Raw genomic sequence first — 23,312 nt, 5'->3', positions numbered from 1 at the left:
GGGCCCGGTGTGCCACTCCTGGCTACGCCACTGGTGCCAAGCTTTGCACAATTTAGTGCAAGCTTCCCGCATTTTCTTTAGCCTTTCGTAGATGCACGGAAATGTCGAATGTACGTTAAAAGGCACACGCCTGCGGAAAAATGCGTGGCTAACGGGAGGTGACCTGTCCCCAAAGTTTTAGTCCAGGTCACAGCCAAAGTGTGAGCGACAGCAAAAAAGCTGCGCGAGACAGCAGGTGCTTTTCCTTAGTATTGCGTTGTGAATGCGCAGACTGCGGTCTCAAAACGACCTGTCATAAGTTTTCTTCATACGTCTCAGCCGTTGCTCGTTCCCATTGCGATACCGGGGCAGCTTACTGCTGTGCCATTGTAGTGTGCGTATAGCACCCTAAGTGATTATTAATTTCTCTTAAACTCCCTTTAATGTTAACGCCTCCTACTCGTAGTAAAGTAGAAGGTACTCCAAATCGTCAAACATTATTTAGTGGCCCGAAGAACGAGTGAGACTCCTGTTTCTCTTCCGTGCACTTCCGGTTTTCCAAAGATTCAGGAAACGTGTTTTAAAAAATAGAACTGCTACGGAATGAATGGTTCTGGCCCACGTTGAGGGTTAAAACTCGATCTAATGAAACAAGACTTTACGCATTTTGCAATCTAACGAAGGAATCTCCATTCCCCGGCCGGTGCCCATAGGGTTCGATGTCGTTATGAACTCGAATTAACGAAGCTACCATGGCACTAAACCCGATTAAACGAAGCTTTTTTCGGGGATGATTGAGTAAAAAATGCAGTGATTTCCCTCTAATTTCGACACAGACGGATTGCACAGAGCGCCCAGTAACCGAAACGCACTAGTCGACCACCGTGGCGGTTGATGCTTCTTTATTAAGGGGTCCTTGCAACATTTTTCCAAGTAATAGTCTAATGGCTTCATTAAAAGAGCTTTTTGCCTTACGAATCGTCTACCGCAAATTTTTTTTAGAAACCGTGAAGTACTAGCTGAGTTAAGAGATTTCAAGGATTTGCCGCACGCTTTAAGCGCTTTCTTTCTCCTTTCGTACACCAGCGAGCGCGCTGAAAGCTACGCAGTGAGGGGAGAGTCCCAAGGGGGCAAGAAGGTGCGTCCCTTTGCCAGCACGCGTCATGACCATGAGCACTCTTCATTTTTTCTTCTAACGCGCGTCCTACTTACAGCGTTATCGCGAGCGAGCGCGCGGGCACGTGGCGACATCCCGCGGCGGTCACGGTAACTATGCAGCTCACGATGTTCAAATAAGCCAACGGCCGTGGATTTTGGGTTTATGGCGCAGTAATTCGGGTATAGGCATAATTTGTAGAGAGAAGAGGGATGAATTTCTGGCTGACTGAGAATTAATTGTAAATTCTTGGCCGCGTGCTGCGCTATAATGTTCGGCTCGCGTGTTCTCAGGACCCTCGACTATCGATCGGCAGCGTTTTCTGACCATGCTCAAAAAGTGTTGCAGGGTCCCTTTAGGGCGAAAGCCTTAGCTTAGATGCCTCATCAAACGTGAAAAGAGACCGTCAGCGGCGACAGCGTCAACACGACTGACGCCAAAATATCATCATCGTGAGGCAACGTCATCATGACGTCGCAGGTCATTAAAGCTTGGGATGCCATCGTGACGTCGCTATGACATCATATCAAGTGACGTCAGAGTATGACGTCATCAGATGACATCCGATCCCGGAGATCCCGGGCCGATCCCGGAGAACCGTGAAGTGCAGAAAGCTTGCATCGCTTCCGATCCCGGAGGCAGTGCAAAACCACGATAGGTGCAGAGGCCTTTCGGTGGCGGGGGAGTATCAATACAATCGACTCGGAAGAAAAAAATCACAGCATATCCACGGAGTGAATGATGATGAGTGGGCGAAGCTGCGGAGGTTCATCGGTAAACCGTGAATCTTCCGTGAATTCTGCCCAGTACATCATCACCGACGTGAGATCGGGCGCGTTTATACTAAAGGTTCGATGAGAGTTATGACGACTTGCAGCTCACTTTAATTTTACATGTACGCTGTGAATTTTCATTGTTTAGAAAATCATTGCTTTAGAAAACATCTGGCGTCTTTCGTTAAGCAGTTGGCGTCTTTTCGTTTTGCTTTAGAAACATCTGGCGTCTTTTCGTCTTGATTTTAGAAAACATCTGGCGTCTTTCGTTGGTTTATTTCATCAATCAACGGCGTTTTGAACAAAATTTTTATTGTTTAATCACGCACAGGAGAAATCTCACCAGGCACTACCTTGGAGGTAAACAATGGCTGCTAATGGCAATGAGAGACAGAAGAAGTCGGCTTTCAGACACTTCTACTTCTACTAACGTTTCCTACTGGAACATGCCAATGGCTGCTAATGGGGAATGAGAGACAGAAGAATTCGGCTTTTAGTTAACGCGCACGCTGCGAATTTTTTATTGTTCAACAACGCACAGGAGAAATCTCCCACCGGCACCACCTTGGAGGTCAAGATCTGGTACTAGCGTTACGACTGGTTACGCACTACGAGGGACGAACGGGTGCCGCTTTAAAGGGACCGACAACTGGCCAGAACGGGTGATTAGATCCTGGTGGAAATGAAAAGGCCGTGAATTATAGTGACAGATTCCAGAATACTTTTCGCGATCTGAGTAGGATTTATATTTTTAAATCGCGTTTAAAAGTAACAAAAACCGGTATGTCGCGCAGCCTAGCGCGAGCGCCATGAACTAGACGTATGCAGTCTTAAGCACTTTGTTGTACGTAGTGCAATGCTTTTACACGCACCAGAACGAGGGCTGAAATTTTGAATATGTATGTTATTGTCGAATCCCGTTTGTTTCTAAGGTAAAAGAAGTAAAGCATGAGATGCGGCGCTGCTTTCGTGGCTTCCAATGAAACGGAGGCTGCGGCGCATGCGCGAGGCGTCCGGCGGCGTTTCCCGCGTAGCGACTCTCGATCTGCTCTCGTCGTATCGGACTTTTGAAGAGTAGCACGCGAGTTTGCGCTACTGTTCGCAAAATGCCATCGACTTACTGTTCTGTGGAGGATTGCTACCACTTCATGAACAACACTGCTGGTGTATCCTACAACTTGTTTCGTTTTCGAAGGCTTAGCTTGGCTTGGCTTGACTAAAATGTGATAAAGCGACCTGTGTACGGCCAAAGTACTTCTACAAGAAGCCCCAGAAAAACGCTATAACTATTGTAAAATAATTTAATAGGCTAGAAAGCAGTAGTCGCAGCACCGCAGGCTTTGCAAACGTAACATTGCCGTTTTATAATTAGGGCATAACTTGTCGCCACTGCTGGCGTATAATCGCTATCGCGCTCACCTCTCACTGTTTGCAGCATGTGATATTAAGACTGCATAATCGCTGCAGATCGAAAAACTCTGATTACAAATGTTTTACGGCGTTCTCCGCGTTACCATTCCGTGATTAGAAGCTCTGACAGGTAAGCTTCCCGTTGCACTCAAGAAAACGGGTACCGCAAAAGTTGGTTGTCGGTCCCTTTAAGGAGCTTCGCCCCTAAAAGAAGATGGCTTTCGCCTTCGAGTCGTCTTAGGCGAACGCATAAGAGATCCTGCGAGTTTTTTGTTTTGTTTTTTTCTTGCACCCCAAGCAGGGTCATTCTCATACACAAAGCGACAGCCTTGATTCCTCATTGCGGAAACGTTTTACACCTAGACAGTCAGCCAGCGCTCACTGTTAGCGCGAAAACAACGAGGGCCGGCCATCATATATCGTTTACGGAAAGGTAGTGTTCAAGAGTCCTCTAGTCCGTGGACTGCACGTACCAGTGATGTTAGTAAGAAAGAACGATGGATCGTGGCGATTCTGTGTCGCATACAGGAAACTAAACGCGGTCACCGAAAAGGATCTGTATCCGCTTCCTTAAATTGATGATGTCATCGATTGTCTTCATTCGGCTGCCTACTTTTCATCACTGGATTTGCGACCAGAGTACCAGGGGCGTAGCCAGAAATTTTTAACGGGCGGGGGGGGGGGGTTCAACCATACTTCATGTATGTTCGTGCGTGCGTTTGTATGTGTGCGTGTATATAGTGTATATATACGCAAGCAAAACTGAAAATTTTCGAGGGGGGGTTTAACCCCCTCCCCTTGGCTACGCCCCTGCAGGGTACTGACTGATACCCGTCGCAATATGTACGTACATTAGCCGTATAAAATAAAAACAGCAAAAAAAGGTCACGTGAAATGCAAAGCTTTTCGAATTCACAATTTCTCAAATTAATGTGCGCGAACAGTGGTAATGTTAATTTACTGCATCAGGTTCGAGAAAAATAATTCGATGAAACTGGTATGAGTGAATCATGGCGCCCTTTGCTTGAAATTCCCTGTGCTTGGTTTTAGAAGGTATAGTTTCTTAATCACAACCACAGAGGTGTTATTACGACAACAGTAAGGCTACGAAATATTTATATACCAGAATGAGGTACGGAAATTAAAATACCGCAATGGGGCCTCATTTGGAAATTAATTTCCTATCAAGGAGAACAAGGCAAGAGTTGCAACAACTTGAGAAACCATTAGTTTAATTAAAAATGGGAATTCTTCGAGGGGCTCGTTTCCTCGTTAGACATATCCAAATGAATCCAACAGGCAACTGAACCAAGAAAAGCCTAGATGACATTATTTGATGTTTTAAGTGCGGAACACTTTAGGGGCCTTGGCTGTCGTATGCTGTCGTCGTCTCATGTAGCTTGGCATAGTTGACGCTGGCGAAACCACGTACGTAGCCATTTGTAGCATACTGAGAGCGCGCACGCGCCAAGGAGATGTCTTCTTCCTCCTGTTCTTCGAGCGCCTTGATGATGATAAGTGCGGAGCACTTTAGGGGCCCGGGCTGTCGTATGTTGTTGTCACTTGGCGTAACGCAGGCTAAACCACGTATAAAGAGATAAAAACAGAGGAAGCAAAAGAGAAATAGAAAGAGAGAGAAAGAAAGGGAAGAAATAGGAAGAAAAATAGAAATAAAAAGAGAAATAAAGACAGAAAAAACTGGAAAAGAGAAAAAGAAAGAAAGAGAGGAGGAAAGAAAGAGAAAACCGAAGAGAAACAAAGAAGGCTTCCCAGCTCCGCACTTCCTTCAGGCTTGGCACCTCTAGTGCGAAGATGGCTTAATTTTTAACTGTAGTGTAGTAGTTATAACATAAATTTAAATGAAATAAAGTGGACCAAAAAACACCCTTCCCGTCAGTGAGGCCCGAATCTATAAGAACTCGAAGGTTGTGGGTTTGGGCCCCACCGACAGAAAGGGTGTTTTTTCGTCCACTTTAATGTAAAATTTAACTTAAATTGATATTATAATTACCAAACTACAGTTAAAACAACAAATAATGCCCTCTATATATCATGGCCCAATTGTCCGTTGGCTTAATTAGTGAGAAAAAAAAACTCACAAGGTCCTTATGCCCTCACCTAAGATATGATGACGTCATCATGTGGCGTTACCTCACGTGACGTAGTGATGATGTCATTGCGTGATGGTGATTTTTGCCTCATTCGTGTGGACGCCGACGCAGGACGATGGTTACCTTTCGCGTTTGGTGAGGCATATAAGGCTTCCGCCTTAACAAATATTTTGACCATTTATACAGCCTCACAGCATCAATTATATGTATCTTTGAGTAGGTAAGTAGAACAACCAAAGAGCACAGATAAGATATGCATTCTCGCATATAATGCAGGCCAGGGCTCCATAAATGTCTGTTTGGCAGCAATCCATTAACAGTGCACGCGGTCCTGTTCTCAACACGAAGGGATATAAAATAGGAAGTGCAACAAGGAAACGCGCCTTTCGAAAACACGCGCAGCGCTGCGCCCGCGTCACCTCTCGGAAAGGAGGCTCACTACGGGAGCTCTTACACATTACCTCGAAGATAACAAACGGTGCTCTCCATCGACCGTCTCGAAGGCCACGTTTCTCTGCGTATCGTTCCACACGAGGGCGACACCGAAATGGCTGGTCTGTCTAAAAGCGCAGGGCGGGTTTGCAAGGCCTTATTTACGCCTCACTGATGCTCTTCACGTGTCCGCCTACATAACTTCTACCGTGAGAGCACAGCTGATTTGAACTGTAGGCTCTCAAAGAACCTTCGTTCCAATATTCGCCGCCTAATGAGCACGGTCAAGTTTCATAATGTGACATTGATCAATAAACCGTGTATTGTCCGAATTCTCGCAAACAGTGAACAGGCGCAGCGAAACCTGGGGCACCAATTCGTGAGCATTCGTGTCTGCTGAAAAAGTACAAAAGCTCCCGAACAAGTGGAGATATCAAGGTTCGCGCACACAACCACTCATACACAGTGTATTCATCCTTCCTCATCAATCAATCAATAAATAAATCAATTAAATCAATCCGTCAGTCAGTCAATCAATTAACTATCAATCAATCAATCAATCAATCAATCAATCAATCAATCACAAGCCACTTATCGATATCCCGCTCCCCACTACAAGCAAATTCATGGTGGGAAAAACTCCCAGGTTCGCTTATGCATTCGCATAAGAGGACTCGAAGGCCAAGGCCATTTTCTTCTTTTTCTTCTCAGTCGATGTATTCATACTTCTGCGCCTCTCTCCGAAATCTTTCTGCACCTAACGTATAGTTTTGCACTGCCTCCAGGATCGGAGGCATTGCAAGCTTTCAGCAGCTCACCTGGTTTTGCCCTGCCTTGATGCTCGGCCCACCTTTGACCAAGCGACTATGTCATGTAGTGACGTCATCATGTGACGTCACACATTATGGTGATCTTTGAGGTCATGATGACGTCACGCCACGTGACGTCACCGCGTGATGACTTTTTTTTTTTTTTTGCTTGACGCCGACGGTCAATTTTTGCGTTTGATGAGGCATCGAAGGCTTTCGCCTTTCTAACCGTGCACGATACACTGCACACATTTACGGGAAAAAGAAGAGCGAGAAGATTGGAGCCACGGATGCTTCCACCGCTTCCCTCTATCCTGCAGCTGATGCTCCGGTCGGCGGCATTTAGCGGTTCGTCGCCTTCGGCGCGAAAGGTCGCGACCTCTGGCGAGCGTGAAGAACAGAGGGAGAATACTTGAGGTTGAGGGTGCGAGTGAGAGTGGAAGGAGTCGGCCAAGCGGTTTTTTCTCAGAACTGCGTGCATAGAAGGCTCTTCCGTTGTTGGGAAGCCAACCGGAGAAAACAACTGTGCAATCGCGCAGTATCGTAGTCAGAGTTGCCAGATTCTACAGAGCGAACAAGTAAACGATTATTCCAAAAGAAACGGAAGTTTAATAAATTTTCGTGTTCTTTACAATACTTTTGAACTATAATAAAAAAGTAATAATAATAATATCTGGGGTTTAACGTCCCAAAACCACGACATGATTATGAGAGACCCCGTAGCAGAGGGCTCCGGAAATTTTGACCACCTGGGATTCTTTAACGTGCACCTAAATCTAGGTACACGGGCCTCAAACTTATTTTCGCCTCCATCGAAAATGCAGCCGCCGCGGCCGGGATTCGATTCCGCGACCTTCGGGTCAGCAGTCGAGCGCCATAACCAATAATAATTAAAAAAAGTCATTACGAATGGAAGGTGAAAAAATAGCCTTAATTATTTTTTATAGCGAAATTATGCGCAGATATGAACGAAAGCAAATATTTATATCTTAAGTCTCCAGAACGGGTAGCGTCCGCTCTGTTCAATGCACGTTATCCAGTGCATGAATAAAGTTAGTGTTGACTCATCCAAATAATAACTTTCGAGGTTTGACGTTCCAAAAGCACGACATGATTAGGGACGCCGTAGCGGAGGGCTCCGAAAATTTCGACCACCTGGGGTTCTTTAACATGCGCCTAAATCTAAGTACACGGGCCTCAAGCATTTTCGCCTCCATCAAAAATGCGGCCGCCACGGCCGGGATTCGATCCCGCGACCTTTTGGGTCAGAAATCGAGCACCATAACAACCACTGTGGCGGGTGACAATCAGAATTAAGCGTAATATTTAAAAAAATACCCCAACTAGCTCCACATGAGGGCAAACCATATGTCATTGGTTTCATTCAGTTGCGGTTAACTGCCTCTTCTTTTTTTTAATATTTGGTTCTAGTTACACGAAACACCCTGCATGCGGCCTTTTCCGCAGGGAGCATCTGCTCCCATCTCTATCAGTGTTTCTCGAGTAGGCGCGGCCGCGGCTGGCGCGTCCCATATTGGGGCACCGAGCAGCTTCCTACAAAGTCGCGTGGGCGAACCGGACTACACACGCCTCTGTGACCACACACACACCGCGACCCGCCGTTCTCTTTCTCTTACGCATATATACAGTGCTCGTCTTGTGCGCGAAATTATACCTGCACGGTTTGCAGCCAGACTGCGCATGCGTACACGTCAGCATTGAAGCTTTTAGTGGTTACCACGTTGCCTACAGAGAGAGAGAGAGAGGAAGAGAGAGATTTGTGGACCGAGAAGAAGAAGCTCTGATACACCATTTAATATCTGTAGTGCTGGAAACGAAGAGACGACAGTGGAGTACCGCACCCAGGCTTTGTGCCAGAGGGTGTGGTAGGAGGGCGGGTCGAAATATAGACTATATAATGCAATTGCGGAGGGGTGGGGGAAGCAGGCAACGAGTGAATACAACAAATTTCTAGAGTCAATCAGAAAAATTCTACCTCAATAATAATCATTAAAGTTTTACGTCCCAAATTTGCCATGATACGAATAATACGAGGGACGCCGTAGTGGAGGGCTCCGGAAACTTCCAGCACCTGGGATTCTTTAACGTGCACCTAAATCTAAGCACACGAGAATTTATTCGAGCTCAAGCCACCTCCTGAATAGCAATGACAACGTGAACACAACACAACCCTTGAAGCTTACAGTGGGGCTGTGAGGGGGAAGTGCCCCCGACAACTCTCGTCGGTGCCCCACGTGTGCGTGTTGCATGTGTTTCTGTGTGTCTGCTGGAGTGTAGAACATCAAAGTGAGCTCACAAGAAACCGTGATCTGTATGCATGCCTCACATAGCCTTTCGCCTTTTTTTAAAATTTTATAGCGACAAATTGTACGTTGCACTTCCCCTTGTTCAAGAGCTAAGGAGTAGCCAGAGCCCGTATTCGTGCATAGATAGTTTTCGTTATGTCATATAAACAAAAACAAATACTTAACCAGTACACACTGATTGTTCTACTATCTCAATGGGACACTAAAGTGGAACATTCACAACACGCAAGGAAAAGAAACACAACTCACGTGTCTATTATCTCTTGTTTGAACATACTCTATAGTAGTATACAACTTAAGAAGTCCGGAAAGGCCCCGCCCAGATGACCGAAACGCGGCAGCCGATAACCTCCGCGACTAAAGAAGGAGTCCCGCTCATGCACTCGGCAACTTTCTCCGAAGGCGGAGTCACCGACCGTCCAGCTCGTGACGTCAGTGTGGGGTGCGCGCCCATTGGTGCAGGCCTATAAGTGTCCACCTTTTGAGGAGAAAATGCCACGGACTTTTAAAGTTGTATCCGACTATAGTCGGTTACACCCTAAGAGTAAATGTAAGCGCCGCCCACAACCCTCGCTCTCCCACCCGGAGAAAATTTGCATAAATGCCCCCATCCAATCGTATTTGCTCATTTCCGTGACGTCTTGAAACTGTGGAAACTTTATTCATTCCAACATTCCATCGTTTGGGACGCTGAGGGCCGGGGTCAAAAAGCCTATTCACGGGCTTGACTAGGACCACGACCGCGTACAAAATGGCAGGGATATGGCAAGCGTACAGGGCAATTAAAACAATGAAACAACGTACGGAGTGAAAAACAACATATCTAGTTCAAATTTCATCGAACATAAACAGAGAAATAGCTCAATGAATTTTAAAAAAAAGAGAAAATACGCAAACCGCCACTGCATTTAGAATTCGCCAAAACCTGAGTGACATCGCTAGTAATCATATAACAGAAATCGGACAACACAATGACGCCAAATTATAACTCTAACCAGATCGTGTGTGTGTGTGTGTGTGCATACACACACCAAAAGCAATACAAGTGAAACCGAACGAAATAAACCGGCAAGCAATGTGTCAACTTCAATTCGACAATCACATAAAATTCAATGAAACCGTAAAAACGAAAACACAAAATAAATTTAACATGTAAAAAGTATCCTTAGCAACACTTTTATATTATTAGTTCGTCCAGATAAAACGGCAAGCACAACTTAAAACGGCAAGCACATGTTAGCGTCGCTGGTATTCGGTCTAAAAAGTTGAACTTCCAGGTAAATTTCGGCAATACTACGACATCATTTCTCGGGTAAACGCAATATTCTAAGTAGGGACGACGAACTTTTAATTACTGATATGCGTAGTATTTACATTAGCAGCGAGAAATGGCTTATGGTCTGAATGGAAACTACTGACTGCCTTGCACAGATGAATGGCAGCGGGCGGAGCTTGTATCCTGAGGTTGTGTTTTCGGATAAATCCGAAAAACAATCTGATAAACACTTGCCGGTAAAATGTTCCACAGTTCGGATTTATTCGATAAACTCCAATTTTAACGTCCAATGTGAACATTTTCTTGATCGAAAGACATGTTCTAAGCGGTAATTGATACATTGGCCGGTTTGGCCGATGTATCAATGGCCCGGTTTGGCCGAGACGACATATATGGTCCCTTGATATATGGTCCCTCGGCGGCACTGGGGTATGCCAGACGACATCGAATACACGGACCTCGTAAAGTACGCTTAACAAGCTTTAATGTTGTAATACACACAAACGCAGATGTTTTGTATTCAAGTATTTGTTCTTGTGTGCAACATGTGTTTGTGCGTTCCATCCTTACAGACAACTAAAATACGCTTAGTGTGTTCTGATGTTTTCGTGTACAATATCATTTCATCTAAGATGTTGGAGCATTGAGAACGATGCAAAATTAAACTTTCGAAGTTCGGAGAACTGGGTATTTACGAAAAAATAAACGCCGATAATCGCCGAATTTTTGCAAAAAAAAAATAAATAAGCTCCCAGAAACGCCCTCCGAATTTCCAGAAAGATAAACTCCGAAAACACGGAGCCCTAGTTGTAACCGACTATGTGTGTGCTGCGGTGGTTTTAGTTTGCCAGCGGCGTTCGTTTGAAGTAAAGAGATCGGGAGCCCCATCAGGGCGGTGTCTTGGCGTCGTCACTGGTTTGAACGGCGAAAGCCCGTTCGTACAAATCGAAAGTTCACACAAACCGAAAGACACGCCACACCGTAAAAGAAAGCTCCCTATACCGTGAATTTGGAGAGAAAGCATCAAAAGCCCAGGCAAACACCCATATATATATATACCTACTGACAATGGTGCTGACGTGCGAACATGCTGGGAGGGGGAGGGTAGTGATACAAGGTTATTTCCGGAGTCTTTCAGCTTCTTCCAGCATGCAAAGAAGAAAAAAAAATGAAAGGAAAGCCTAGGGCACCATTCATGCCTTTCAAAAGTCATGAATGACCTGGCGTACAAGGAACCATTCTTTTTTTCCCGGAAAGGAGCTGTTTACCTCTCACTGACAAAAACACACCTCGCAAAATAAAAAAAAGAATAAACAAAAAAAAACGAAAGAAGGAGAGGTAGCTTGGTCATTATAATAGGTAAAAGCTCGGAAGAGCCCACGTAGATCCAATTCAACTAATTCGGTGCAGCACAGCGAACGCATGCGGCTCACTTCATACAGGCTGGATTAACCGGATGAGCATATTGTCATGGGTATGGAAATGTCACTCCCGCACAGCGCTGAATGGGGGAGAACGGCAACGTTGTTGTAGGGTTGGGTCTGTCTGGAGCTGCCCTGTTGGCCTGCACATCTGTGCGTTCGGTGAAGCGTAGCACGACCAGTGCTCACTGACGATTGCTGAATAAATACTCATCGAAACATGACGACGTTTGAACGAAGGCCTTTGAACGATGTACACGCGTCTGGAATAAACCCCCATCGGATTTCTACATATACCTGTTTCTCGTTGCTCTGTTCATTAACGCGTTCTCTAGCTATAGCTCTGGCCTCCATGTGCAGCGCTCGTGAGACGGCGTGAGAACCCATGCGGTACTGTATGGAATTAGGAAGGCGGTCGTCGTCTTCTAACAGGGTATCTCTGAAAGCAATCGCATTCTTTTTCGAAGGTTCTTTTAAACTGTTTTCGGAAGCTTGAGCGTGAGGTATGCACTCGTACCGTACGCCTAAGCGAGACGCTCTCTCTCGACATTTTCCTTTTCTCGCGAGAGCTCCTAAATTAAAGCGGGCTTTACGACCCAGTTTAACGACTCACGGAATGTTTCTTGTTCGAGGCTGTCCGAGAAAGAGAAGTCCTCGAGACACCTTCAGCGGCAGAGGTCGAAAGGACGTGGTATTTTCATGTACCAATCAGCTTATTCGTCGTGATTATACTGAGCCTATTGACTCTATTAACACTAATTCTACCGACTCTATAGCTTTTGTCGTCAGAACAGACTGTTGGACCAGCGGGTCTTACTTACCTGAAGTAATAATGAAACCATGACGGAAACTGCACTTCGAATAACACTGCACAGAAAATTATACCGTCAACCAGCACAGAAGGCCAACGACAGAACGAGGTCGTAGCCGCTACATGTAAGGCTCTAGCGTTAGTCAATAGCTTGTAAGATTTAAATAGTTAAATGCAGGCATCTTTGACAGAGATCTGTCTGGCAGGATGAAAGAATACAATATGCTGAAATAGCTCCAGCCACAGTTTTTTATATGAAACCCGACGTTTCGGGAATCATCGGTCCTCAGTGGTTGACCGCTTCCACAACCGATACAGTCAACCCCGAGGGGAGCCGAAACGTCTGACTCTATCTATAGAAACTGTGACTGGCACATATTTAGAATCTATAGGTATAGCTTGTATAAGCAGTTAGCAACAGCCGCTTGTAATAAGTAGTGACACCTGCAATTCCTAGCTTATTTTGCTTGCAGTTACAAACTCCACAAAACGAGCCCCAGTCCAAGCCATTGGTCAGCGGTGATTGGTAAGCGGGTCAGCACGTGATTGGTCAGCGAAGCCGTGGTATCATGTGATCCGGCAGATCAGTATGACGTATATATCCTCGAACGATTAAGCAATGAAATGCGTGAAATTATCCATAACAGTACAATTAAGTGCACTGTACAATCGTGTTCATGCTGCTCTTCCAGAGTCAGAACTATAGAGTCACCTTTGCATAGCGTTATCACAACACAAATAAAATCAGTTGGTGGGTCCTTTTCCGAATCGAAAACGCACGCGGCGAACGCTATACGTGCTTAAAGCTGTTCGAATGCGCCTTATCGTCTATCATGTATATCACGGTAGTTCTAACACTCATCTTTGTAATCCTGATTTTAGGATGAAACCTCGAATGTCGTGGCTGAATTTTGCGGAGATAACGTCAACAATTCTAAGGCAAAAGTTATCGGGAATATGAAGCTATATTGGCTTGCGATTAGCCAGGCTGTTGAAAACAAAATTAGCGAGATCACCTAATCAGGCATGCGTAATTTCATTCGAGAAAGGTACTTGTCACTTCGATTCAAGGAATGGCTTTCCGTTGACGGCCACGAAGAAATCCGGAGTCTGAATCATACAACATCGCTCTAATCATCTCTTAAAGGGCCCCTATAAACAACCTCCTAGAACACGAAGAACAAGCGTGTTCTTCTCTCCTGGCGTTTCCCGCCTTTCCGGCACAATTCGTGACGCCATGACAGTCTGTTCATGATAAGTCATGAGGAAATGAGCTCTCAATTGGTCCAAATGCGAGGGATATAAATTGTGAATTGTTTACTACCCTGCTTCGCCATTAAGTCGCACGTCCGTTCTGTCTTGTCTCGTATGATTAATGTGCGCGATCAACTGATTTCACATCGTTTCGTGCGTTTACGAGTGCGCAAGCGGTGATAACAGCGTGTAACTGAAAAGCGCCAATCCTGATAGGCGCAACGCTTAAGTGCTGGCATTGTCCACGTGTTTTATGAAGAAATAAGTGGCGAGGAGGAGATAGCGCCTGTCAGAAGTGCAGTGAAGGCGAGAAGGAAATCACTCTCTCGTCTTTGAACTCGAAGCGGGTTTTTAGGGGCTCTTTAAAGGGGCTCTCACCAGCATCTGAATATACAAAAAAGAAAACGAGCGCAATATTATCTCCTGGTGTTTCTCGTCTTTCTGGTGCACTTCGTGACGCAGAACAGTGATTCCCGTGACGTCTATATAGTACATACTCTCGATTGGTCCATATATGCGAAATATGAGACGTGAATTGTCCCCGGCACTGCTTTGCCATGCAGCCGCCCATCAGTTCTTCCTTGCCTCGCATGACTACCGTGCGCAATCAACTGATTTCACTTCATTTCCCGTGTTTGCGACTGCGCAAACGGAGACAACAGCGTGTAGCCGACAAGCGCGAAGTCTTGATAGGGTCAACGCTTAGTGCTGACATGTTACACGTGCTTCAAGTGTGACAAATGAAGTCACACTAAAGGGCCCCTCACCACTGAAGTCGTTCGCTATGCCACCGACGTGGTTTCGTTTTCCTGCTTCGCAGTTTATGTGCATAGGGAAGATACAAGAAAAGAAAAGCAACGCCAAATGATGTCGAAGCTGCGTGACCGAGTACAAAGATAACGATGATAACAAGGGTGCGTCTGATGAGTGATGGCGTGCAATGTCGTGTCGCCGTCAGCAAGGCCGTTGACGACGCATGCATATGCGGACGCGCTTTCTATCGGCATACGTAATCCCGGCACAACGCATATGCATGTCTGCGACGAGGACGTTTGAAAGTTCAGCGCCGCGGACTGTAATGCTGCCTCCCAAGGCACCCGGCACGGTGGTCCATGGTGGTTACGGTGCTCGACTGCTGACCCGCAGGTCGCGGGATAGAATCCCGCGGCCACGGCGGCCGCATTTCGCTGGAGGCGAAATGCTAGAGGCCCGTGTATACTTAGGTTTTTAGGTGCTTGTTAAAGAACACCAGATCACAGAAATTACCGGAGCCCTCCACTACGTCGTCTCTCATAATCATACCGTGATTTTGGGACGTGAAATCCCAACAATCATTTACCCTCCCAAGCCACAACGATGAAATGATGACTCAAGCTTGTTAATAATATAATAATTGTTGGGGTTTCGACCACACTTATCTGATATCTGAAGAATACCTGGTTTTGACCATCAGGTGTTCTTTAACGCGCACCTGAATTTATAGTACACGCAGGCCTGAAGGGTGTCACCTTCATCGAAATGCGGCCGCCATGGCTGACGACTCAAGGTTGCATACCTAATCGCACGCGATGCGAGCGACCACGCACTAATGACTGCGCACGGAAAGTCAACTGACTCGCTGCGGACGAATGCCGCGAACCATTAGGAGACCGCTCATCGCAGGTGATCCCACGACCCTGTCTAATTATCTCACAATTAAGAATAAGACAGCTAATTACGGTTGAGATTACGGGTCGAAGTGACACACACGTGCACATAAGAGGTGTGTGCACACATGAACGCCCATTTTCCTACACGACGATAGGTCAGCAGCGTCCGTGATTCATAAAATCAACATGAGATTGACCCGTCCCCACCTCGAGCACGTGTTACGTGACCAATCAAGAATGCACGAATGTGTTCTTGCATCGCGGTCCGCACACGGGCTAATGAATCTGGTATGCAGCAGTCGGGGCACCAAGGTCACCTGTGCATCCGCAGGCGACCAAGGCGTGTTGCAAATGAAACCATGCACGCGATATGCTTTCGCCATCAGAAAGAAAAAGAAAGATTCACAATTTCTTTCTTATTGCACTTTCGCTAGATTGACATATTCCTGAGTGATTCTCGACCCCACGAGTGTCTTTACATTGCTAGTGCAGAGTTAACATACGATGCCTTTTAGTTATACCACGATATAGATGTACTATATTTGATCTGACGTTGTCCATTGCTGTGGCTGAAAGAAGTGGCATAATAACTTGTTTCCCGTGCGAAACCGCAGTATTCCTAAATGTCGCGCCTAGTGCATTGAACGCGTAATTCGAAGGTTGTGGTTTCGGATCCCACGTAAGAAAAGGGTGATTTTTCGTCCACTTTAATTCCTTTCAATTTACTTAACAATTACTAAACTACAGTTGAAGACAACAATGAATGTGTCCCATCCTTTCATTCGCCTAATTGTCTCGGATTCATTTGGGTATACCTATACACTAAGTCTGCAAGTAATCGGCATCATGCCTGAACGCTCTGTCATAATGAAATCATACGTTTGCATACTGATCTGCACACGGTCTACGCACACTGATAACCACAACGATGTACTACAATGATTAACTGCCTGCATCAGCAACGCATGATCTTTCAGGTGGACACACCCAGCTGCTAGGCAATCCAGCGCTCCTCGGCGAAAGAGTAAGCAATCGTAGTAATCACTTTATAAGTTCTCTTACTTTTCGGTCTTGGGGGCCTCATGTCCCCTCTGCACTCTGCTTCCATCCACAGTGACGCCGCTAGGAGGAGGACTGGGACCACGACAGCCCAACAAGAAGTACCACATGCCGGCACCAAAATCCCGGCACCCATGGTCCGAGCCGGCTATAAAAGTCCTGGTTTTTGGAGTCACCGATCACATACACACACTGTCGGTCGTCGAAAGGTTTCAAACTTTGTTTCCTTGCTTCTATCGGACGTAAGTTGTTCGCGGCCCAAAGGAGCCGCAGCCGGCCAGCCCAGTCCAGCTCTGCTGCTTCTTTCACGAGACGGGCCGACGTAATCCTCCCGCAGATGGCAACCGAAACGCCGCCGACACCTCCGCACGCCGAAGGCTTGCGTGGGCAAACGTACGCGGCACAGGGAAACCGCGTGGGCGACACGGCGTCTCTTTTCTTCTTTCGAACTCGGCCAGCGGCCTACGTACGACTACTCCGAGAGTCAGCAGGTATACGTCGGTCTGGAGAGCCTCGGCGTTCACGCAGGGACGCCCAAGAAGACCGGCCCCCTCCAAAAAAACGTGCGTGGGAAGACCGGAGGAGAGTGCCAACGCCGGCGAAGAAGAACGTACGAAACGGATCACGGAGCACGAAGCGATCGAGGCGCGCGTTTTGGTTCCGGAGGGTCTTCGTAGTAGTACCATTGGTGCCGCATTGTGTATGGCCAGAGCATAGTCTTACTGACAAGAGGCAACGTATTCGTACATCCTTTGAAGCGTAGTAGTTAAAAAGAAGCGTGCAGGCACCGACGACAAGTCGCCGGGAGGCCTCAGCAGGCCCGCCGAAACTGACAGTGCAACTGGATGGACAAACACGCCGGATGGACGGTTCTGCAGCCCTTTTGACTTTTTTTTGCCGGTTTTATGTATATTTGTTGCTTCACTTTCGCACCTCCCTCTGCGGGTACTTCACGCGAACAACCGTCCCCGCTTCTTTCGGCAAACTCGAAGAAGAAGAAGGGTCGGCCGGCATGCGTGCCCAGCTTGCCCCCGGGGCGCCCAGCCGCCTCGCCGATGTTAGGGGGGCAGAAAAGGAAGCAAAAACAAAAACAGCAGAGTAGAGCAGCGGAGGCACCCAGCTGTGTCCGCTTTGCGCGCACGCCCGTTGTTGTACGCGTGGCGCCATCTTCGTACGTTTGCAAGCGTTACAGGCAGAGGGCAGCACATGACCGCACTTGACACCTGATAGTTGCAATTATGTTCCAAAAGCCGGGTGAATTCATGACTGTAAAAGGTTTACTCCGACTTAACACAACAAGTATTAAGAAGATAACTTAGACGTTTAGAATATATTTAAATTCACTTCCAAAGTCTGTATAAATGCTCATTCTCGCAATCGAGACCCATCGTTAGCGCGACTGACACCGACGTCACTGTGTAGGAAGCGTAACGAAAGTTTTAGTGACGTCGCACCACATTAGAGTCACGTGCAATGAGCGGTGACATACAACTCCGCTGCACCGGGCCAGTCAAGAGAGCATCAGGCCATCGGCTGCGAACTGCTCATTTTTTTCTGAGCTTATTTCTGAGCAAATATTGCGATGTGTGGAACGAAAACGGAAAAACGAAATTTGCGACCGGGACGGAACGTCCAATGAGACGGAATGTCCAACCGAGACTGAATGTCCAACGAGACTGAATGTCCAACGAGACTGTATGTCCAACGAGACTGAATGTCCAACGAGACTGAATGTCCAACCGAGACGGAATGTCCAACGAGACTGAATGTCCACTATTGTACATTCAGTCTCGTTGGACATTCAGGCCGCAAGCGGTCAGCAGGACAAATTGATGGAAGGAAGTACTTTATGTACAACAGTACAAGTATTTGCATCGTTCGACCTCAGTGAACGGGCACCTGCGCTCTTCGTTGTGCCGGATTAAAAAGTAACATGGTTGGGGTCCACCCCCTCTTTCTCCTCTCCATGCTGTGGCCAGGATTCCACCAGTCCTGCAGCACTGGTAGGTGCATAATGAAAAGCACACACGCACCTCAAAATTCAATGTCCAGTTGACAACGTCGCGCTTAGAGGTTAAAAAGTGACCCCTCGTATGACCCCTTTTGGGGAATCGGCGGCTCGTTCACCCCACTTAGTCGCACCTGGACGGGATAAGGCCAGAATGGTGAGAGGATCTGCACGGCGTCGGAGAGGCGACACCGCAGGTGCGCGGAGCGCTACTGTTTTTTCCCATCTCGCTCAGAAATGTTGTTCTGAAGTGTGGCAGAACGGCGACTGAATAGGAGAGAACAGCTCAAGTTCGTCCGCCGACGCCAGTGCTTGCCATTCCCCTACCGGAAAAAGCCTACAACTGTAGAGTGTTATGACCCCTCCGATCCGCTGGTTCCCACGCATTTGCGAAGCGCGCGCTGCACGCGAAACGCCCCTCGTTCGGCGATGTCACTCCGACGGAAAGGAAGGAACTACTGCTGCGTCGTCGACTGTCACAATAGCCATGCAAACACGAAGGGGTCGACTCCACCAGTGAAATTCTACCGATTCCCAAACAGATGGTACGAAAAAAGCAGACGACAGGCATGGATTACAGCAGTGCGCCGAAAAAAGTAAGTAAACAATTTTTTTTATAAAAATGAGCACGCGCACGATGCATTCAACATAATGGGTGTTAATTCCTGCGTTACCACTCCTCTAATCGATCGAGTTACTGGGAGATACACGTCCCCACCTTAAAAGTACAAATTACCATAATACTTTCAACTTCCGTCCTTAGAGCACTGTTAAAAAATTGCGAAGAAATATCTTTATGCTGCTACTATTATTCGAAATGGCTGGGGATGTAGTAGTTGAAGTTGTGTACACGTGTGGTATTTGTGATGTGTGGTTATATATTTTTTATATCTACGCAGCGCCGACGGAAGTGTGTGGTTGCCAAAAGCTTGGACAATGATTTGTAGCAGACATTTTGTGGGAAACTGCAAAAATGAGTCAAGTCAGCACCCTTCGTATGTGCCGACAGTGTTTCCAGCGGCTTACAAGAAACGGGCACCTCACGCAGAAACGGCGCAGAGGTATGATAGGCAGTGAAGCGCATAACTGTCCATGCCTTTTAAAGCATTTTCTTAAGACTGTTGATTCCTGATTTCAAGCTCAGCGAGAATTTGTTCCGCGCAGTCGCAATTATCAAGTAAAGCTAAAATAGAAGGATTCTGATCAACCATGACACTTTCACACTGCCACATTTTAAGGGCAACGCACATGGAACGCACATGCAACCGCACATGGAACGCGGTTAGTAACAAGCACATTGCTCATTCGATACTTTTCATTCAAAGTAAAAATGATTCAAGCAACAGACCACGCAAAATGTTTTATCAATAAGTTTTCATACGTAGCTGTCTCCGTGAAGTTCGTGTATGAAATGTTTCTGTGCACACAGACGGTCACAATTCCTAGTTTTTTTAATGAGGCATTTTGCCATCGCACACGTTTTTATAGAGTTTGATTTCGTATACAATACTTCTTTTATTTTGCGAATGTAATGGCGTTACCACGGTGTTAGAAGTGCAGGTGGGACGACGCAGCACCGGCGCCATGCGCTCGCTGCGTCGAACTTCGGTTCCTCCGCGACGTCACGCCGCGAGATGGCAGGAGCAGTCAAGAGGCTCACAGCGGCGCGCGCCGGCCTCTCTTCCGACAACACCACGGTGACGAAGCAGTTGTCGCCACATTGCTTCCTCGTTTAATTCTTTTTGTGCGATGGCAGGTCATGCTATTCGAGTGAGAAAGCCGTGAAATGGGCCGAAAGTGTTTTGTGCCGCGGTGCAGCTCTGTGTACAAGACCTGCACTGAAAAGTCGATTTTTCTGCACCCCGAGATGCGGAGCGCCTGAATGTTTGGCGCCATGCGATTCCGCGCAAGGACCGCGTGCTGCAGTCGACTGATTACGTGTGCGAGAAGCACTTCGAGCCGAGGTACATAACGAAGACGTGGGAAGCAGTGTACAAAGGGCACGTTCTTGTGAGCACATCACGAAAGGCGGCTCGGGCTAATGACGCCGTGCCGACGAAGTATGGAGTTCGTTTTGAGTTCATCGTCTTGAGTTCATCCACGCCGTGAGTTGGCCCGTTTTTTTTAACACCTACGTGCGTGTGCAGTATTTCTCTCTCCGTGCGAAAGCTACGCTTGTTAACAATGAGAATATGTGGGGTTTTACGTGCTGAAACCACGTTATGATTATGAGGCACGCTGTAGCAGAGCTCCACAAATTTCGGCGATGTGGTGTTATTTAACATGCACTGACATCGTAGAGTACACGGGTCTCTAGCATGCCGCCTCCATCAAAATTCGACCGCCGTGGCTGGGATCGAAACAGGGAACTTCGGTCAGCAGCCGAGTACCGTAACCGGTGTACCATCGCCGTTGACTGGCTACGCTCGTAAAGACTCCGCACACCGCGATCGACGTGTTCCTTGAAAGACGAAGTAGTAACGCTGTCTTCGGGTGACTATGCGAGGCATAAACAGTGAAATATATTCCTAAGTTCGCAACAGAGAAGAATCGGAAACATATATCCACCATTCATAATGTCTCGCCCTTCTCGCAGTGCCAAACCAGGATGCTTTTTCATATCCTTCGTCGGTGCCTCAAACTTAGCTGCTGGCATTCGCTAAAATTCAGTATTTTATGCACGACCAGCTAGAAAGTCGTATTCGTGACACATTTTTTTATCCGCGATCAACGACCGCAAATTACTTCGAATGTTCGCGACAGCAAAGACAGTATTTTCTGTTGTAATACTACGGCTATGGCGGTACTATCTAAACTATACTTCTACAAATAGAACTAATTTTTGTCATATTTCAGCGTGACGTCACTGTCATATCTTTAATTGTCCGAATGAGGAAAGCATATGCTGAATTTGCCACCGCCAACCTTCGCGGTGGCAAATTCAATATATTCAACAGGTAGCGGCTGTATCGTCCAAATTTCGATTTATTCGAAGCTATTATTTATTTATTTATTTTTGCCCTCGTTATAGCGCGAACGCACAGTTTTTTATTCATTTCGAGGGGCGGTCGCGGCTCCGAAGCGACCACGGCTGATACCGCTCTTGAGCCACCAGTAGTGTAGCGCCATCTAGGGCCCTGTGAACCAGACGCCACAAACCGCGGACAGAAGTTCGCCGCTTCCGGAGGCGCCATCGGTCCACCTATAATACTTCTAACACCGTGGGCGTTACTATTGGGATCACGGAACACCCTTAAACGTGTAGTCATTTTCAGACTTCGTGTACATTTTATACTTGAAGATGATAACAAAAATTATTATTGGCGCACTACAGATATGCTCAATGTTGATTACCGTACAATATTTGAGAAAAAAAAAAAACTCCAAAGTATAAACGTTGTAGTGAACGGCGTGATCTGATCCCTCCCACAACCTTATTTTGCTTATAGGTGGAGGCGTCGTTCTGTGAGAGCAGCCAGATCAGCACAAAATTCCGTGGAGCAGGTTGTGCCGCAAGGTATTGCTCAAGATGACCCAGCAATGCAAGATGAAGAGAACTCTGTTTTCCTCGATGTCTATGACACGCTTTCAAATGATTTGGAATCGCTAGAGACGCCTCTCACACCCACCAGTAATGGCGATCCCCAGCCTTCGGCAGGAGCCTGTGAAACAGGAAGGCAAGCTCATCCAGCTACACAGGCTGATGCTGTAAGCGTGCAATATTGAGATGACTCTGTTTTCATTTTTACCCATTATTTCACTAAGACTGCCGACGTAGGTGCTTCTTTAATTTTTGTGCAGCCTGTTTAATTTCTTTTTATACCCAACAGGCGTGCCAAGCAGAACCAGAATCCCAAGGAAATTTGATTATCCTCCTGTCAGCAACAAATGGATCTGAGGCCTCAACTCAAGTTTCTCACAGTAAACAGTGCGACAAGGTACACTCACCACTACACATTTGCAGGGTTTGTCTCATACTTATAGTGGGCTTCGTTTTCATTGCAACTGGTGTAGCAATAATTTATAGGCAACCTCGTATAAAGACATATAAGCAAGCGTTCATAGCTGTAAAAAGTATGGAATTAAATTACTGTCATAATCATAAATTCGGTAATTTCGGTGTCTGATGGGAGCTTGAATATAGATGTATAGCTTGAATATATATAGCTTGAATGTATAGATGTAGTGACAGACATCCCGCGACAGTATTGTCATTCTCTTAAAAGCAGCATTTGAAATGTTCTCTGTTGTTTTCGCAGGTGACTACGACTGATAGAAATTGGAAGAAGAAATGTGAATTTTTAGGGTTTGAGACACTCAAGCAAAACGAGACTGCCTTGCGAGATTTGTGCGGAGTGTACCATGCAAGTCTTAAGTCTTTTGCTCAACATTCTGCCACAGCCCAGCTACCGAAGCACGGACTTGACTCGGGGGGACAAGATCTGTCTTTACTTGGCCAAGCTTAAGCTGGGGGTTCAAAGCTTCAATGCATTAGCTGCGATTTTTGGTCTGTCAAAATCTACTTCGTCACGTGCGTTTATAAGTACGCTCGACACACTTAATTAGCGCAGCTTTGCAGGAGTGGGTATTTGTGCCACCAAGAGCTATCATAAGGCAGTGCCTGTCACAGACGTTCAAGGAAAGCTATCCGGAATGTACATTTATTATTGACTGCACGGAAGTTCGAGCTGAAACGCCATCGAAGCCTGACTGCCAGCACATACTCTACTCTAATTACAAAGGAGGTTATACACTGAAGGTCCTTGTTGGTATAATTCCAAATGGAATGATCGCCTTCTTGTCAGACGCATATGGTGGCCGACAAACTGACTCGTTT

The 23,312-nt window shown here is 46.6% G+C and overlaps 2 protein-coding genes across 2 annotated transcripts in view; one reads left to right on the top strand and one right to left on the bottom strand.

Moving 5' to 3' along the window:
• Positions 1–16,845, bottom strand: part of LOC119407300 (laminin subunit alpha-1) — a 133,573-nt gene extending 116,728 nt beyond the window's left edge. Inside the window, exon 1 of the mRNA XM_037674204.2 lies at positions 16,471–16,845. Within this exon, the coding sequence (XP_037530132.1) occupies positions 16,471–16,603 (133 nt within the window). The 5' untranslated portion in view covers positions 16,604–16,845. The remainder of the gene's footprint in view (positions 1–16,470) is intronic.
• A 2,016-nt stretch (positions 16,846–18,861) lies between these two features.
• LOC125760230 (uncharacterized) lies at positions 18,862–22,941 on the top strand. The gene is made up of 5 exons (XM_049420035.1): positions 18,862–19,071; positions 19,375–19,536; positions 21,925–22,183; positions 22,306–22,413; positions 22,735–22,941. Exons 1-5 carry the CDS (start codon positions 18,905–18,907, stop codon positions 22,939–22,941), a joined length of 903 nt encoding a protein of 300 aa, XP_049275992.1. The 5' UTR covers positions 18,862–18,904.
• Positions 22,942–23,312: the final 371 nt, after the last annotated feature.

The sequence above is a fragment of the Rhipicephalus sanguineus genome, chromosome 10 (genome assembly GCF_013339695.2).
Source record: "Rhipicephalus sanguineus isolate Rsan-2018 chromosome 10, BIME_Rsan_1.4, whole genome shotgun sequence".
Lineage (NCBI taxonomy): Eukaryota > Metazoa > Arthropoda > Arachnida > Ixodida > Ixodidae > Rhipicephalus > Rhipicephalus sanguineus.
Note: the sequence above shows the minus strand (reverse complement) of the source record. Positions and strands in the feature narration are given on the sequence as shown.

What these genes read in the sequence shown, in the direction of transcription:
- LOC125760230 (XM_049420035.1), top strand. Translation starts at nt 18,905, where the DNA reads ATGTCACTCCGACGGAAAGGAAGGAACTACTGCTGCGTCGTCGACTGT. An exon ending in CACGCAGAAACGGCGCAGAG is followed by an intron (nt 19,537 to 21,924) that starts GTATGATAGGCA and finishes TTTTGCTTATAG; the next exon opens with GTGGAGGCGTCGTTCTGTGA. An exon ending in CAGCTACACAGGCTGATGCT is followed by an intron (nt 22,184 to 22,305) that starts GTAAGCGTGCAA and finishes TATACCCAACAG; the next exon opens with GCGTGCCAAGCAGAACCAGA.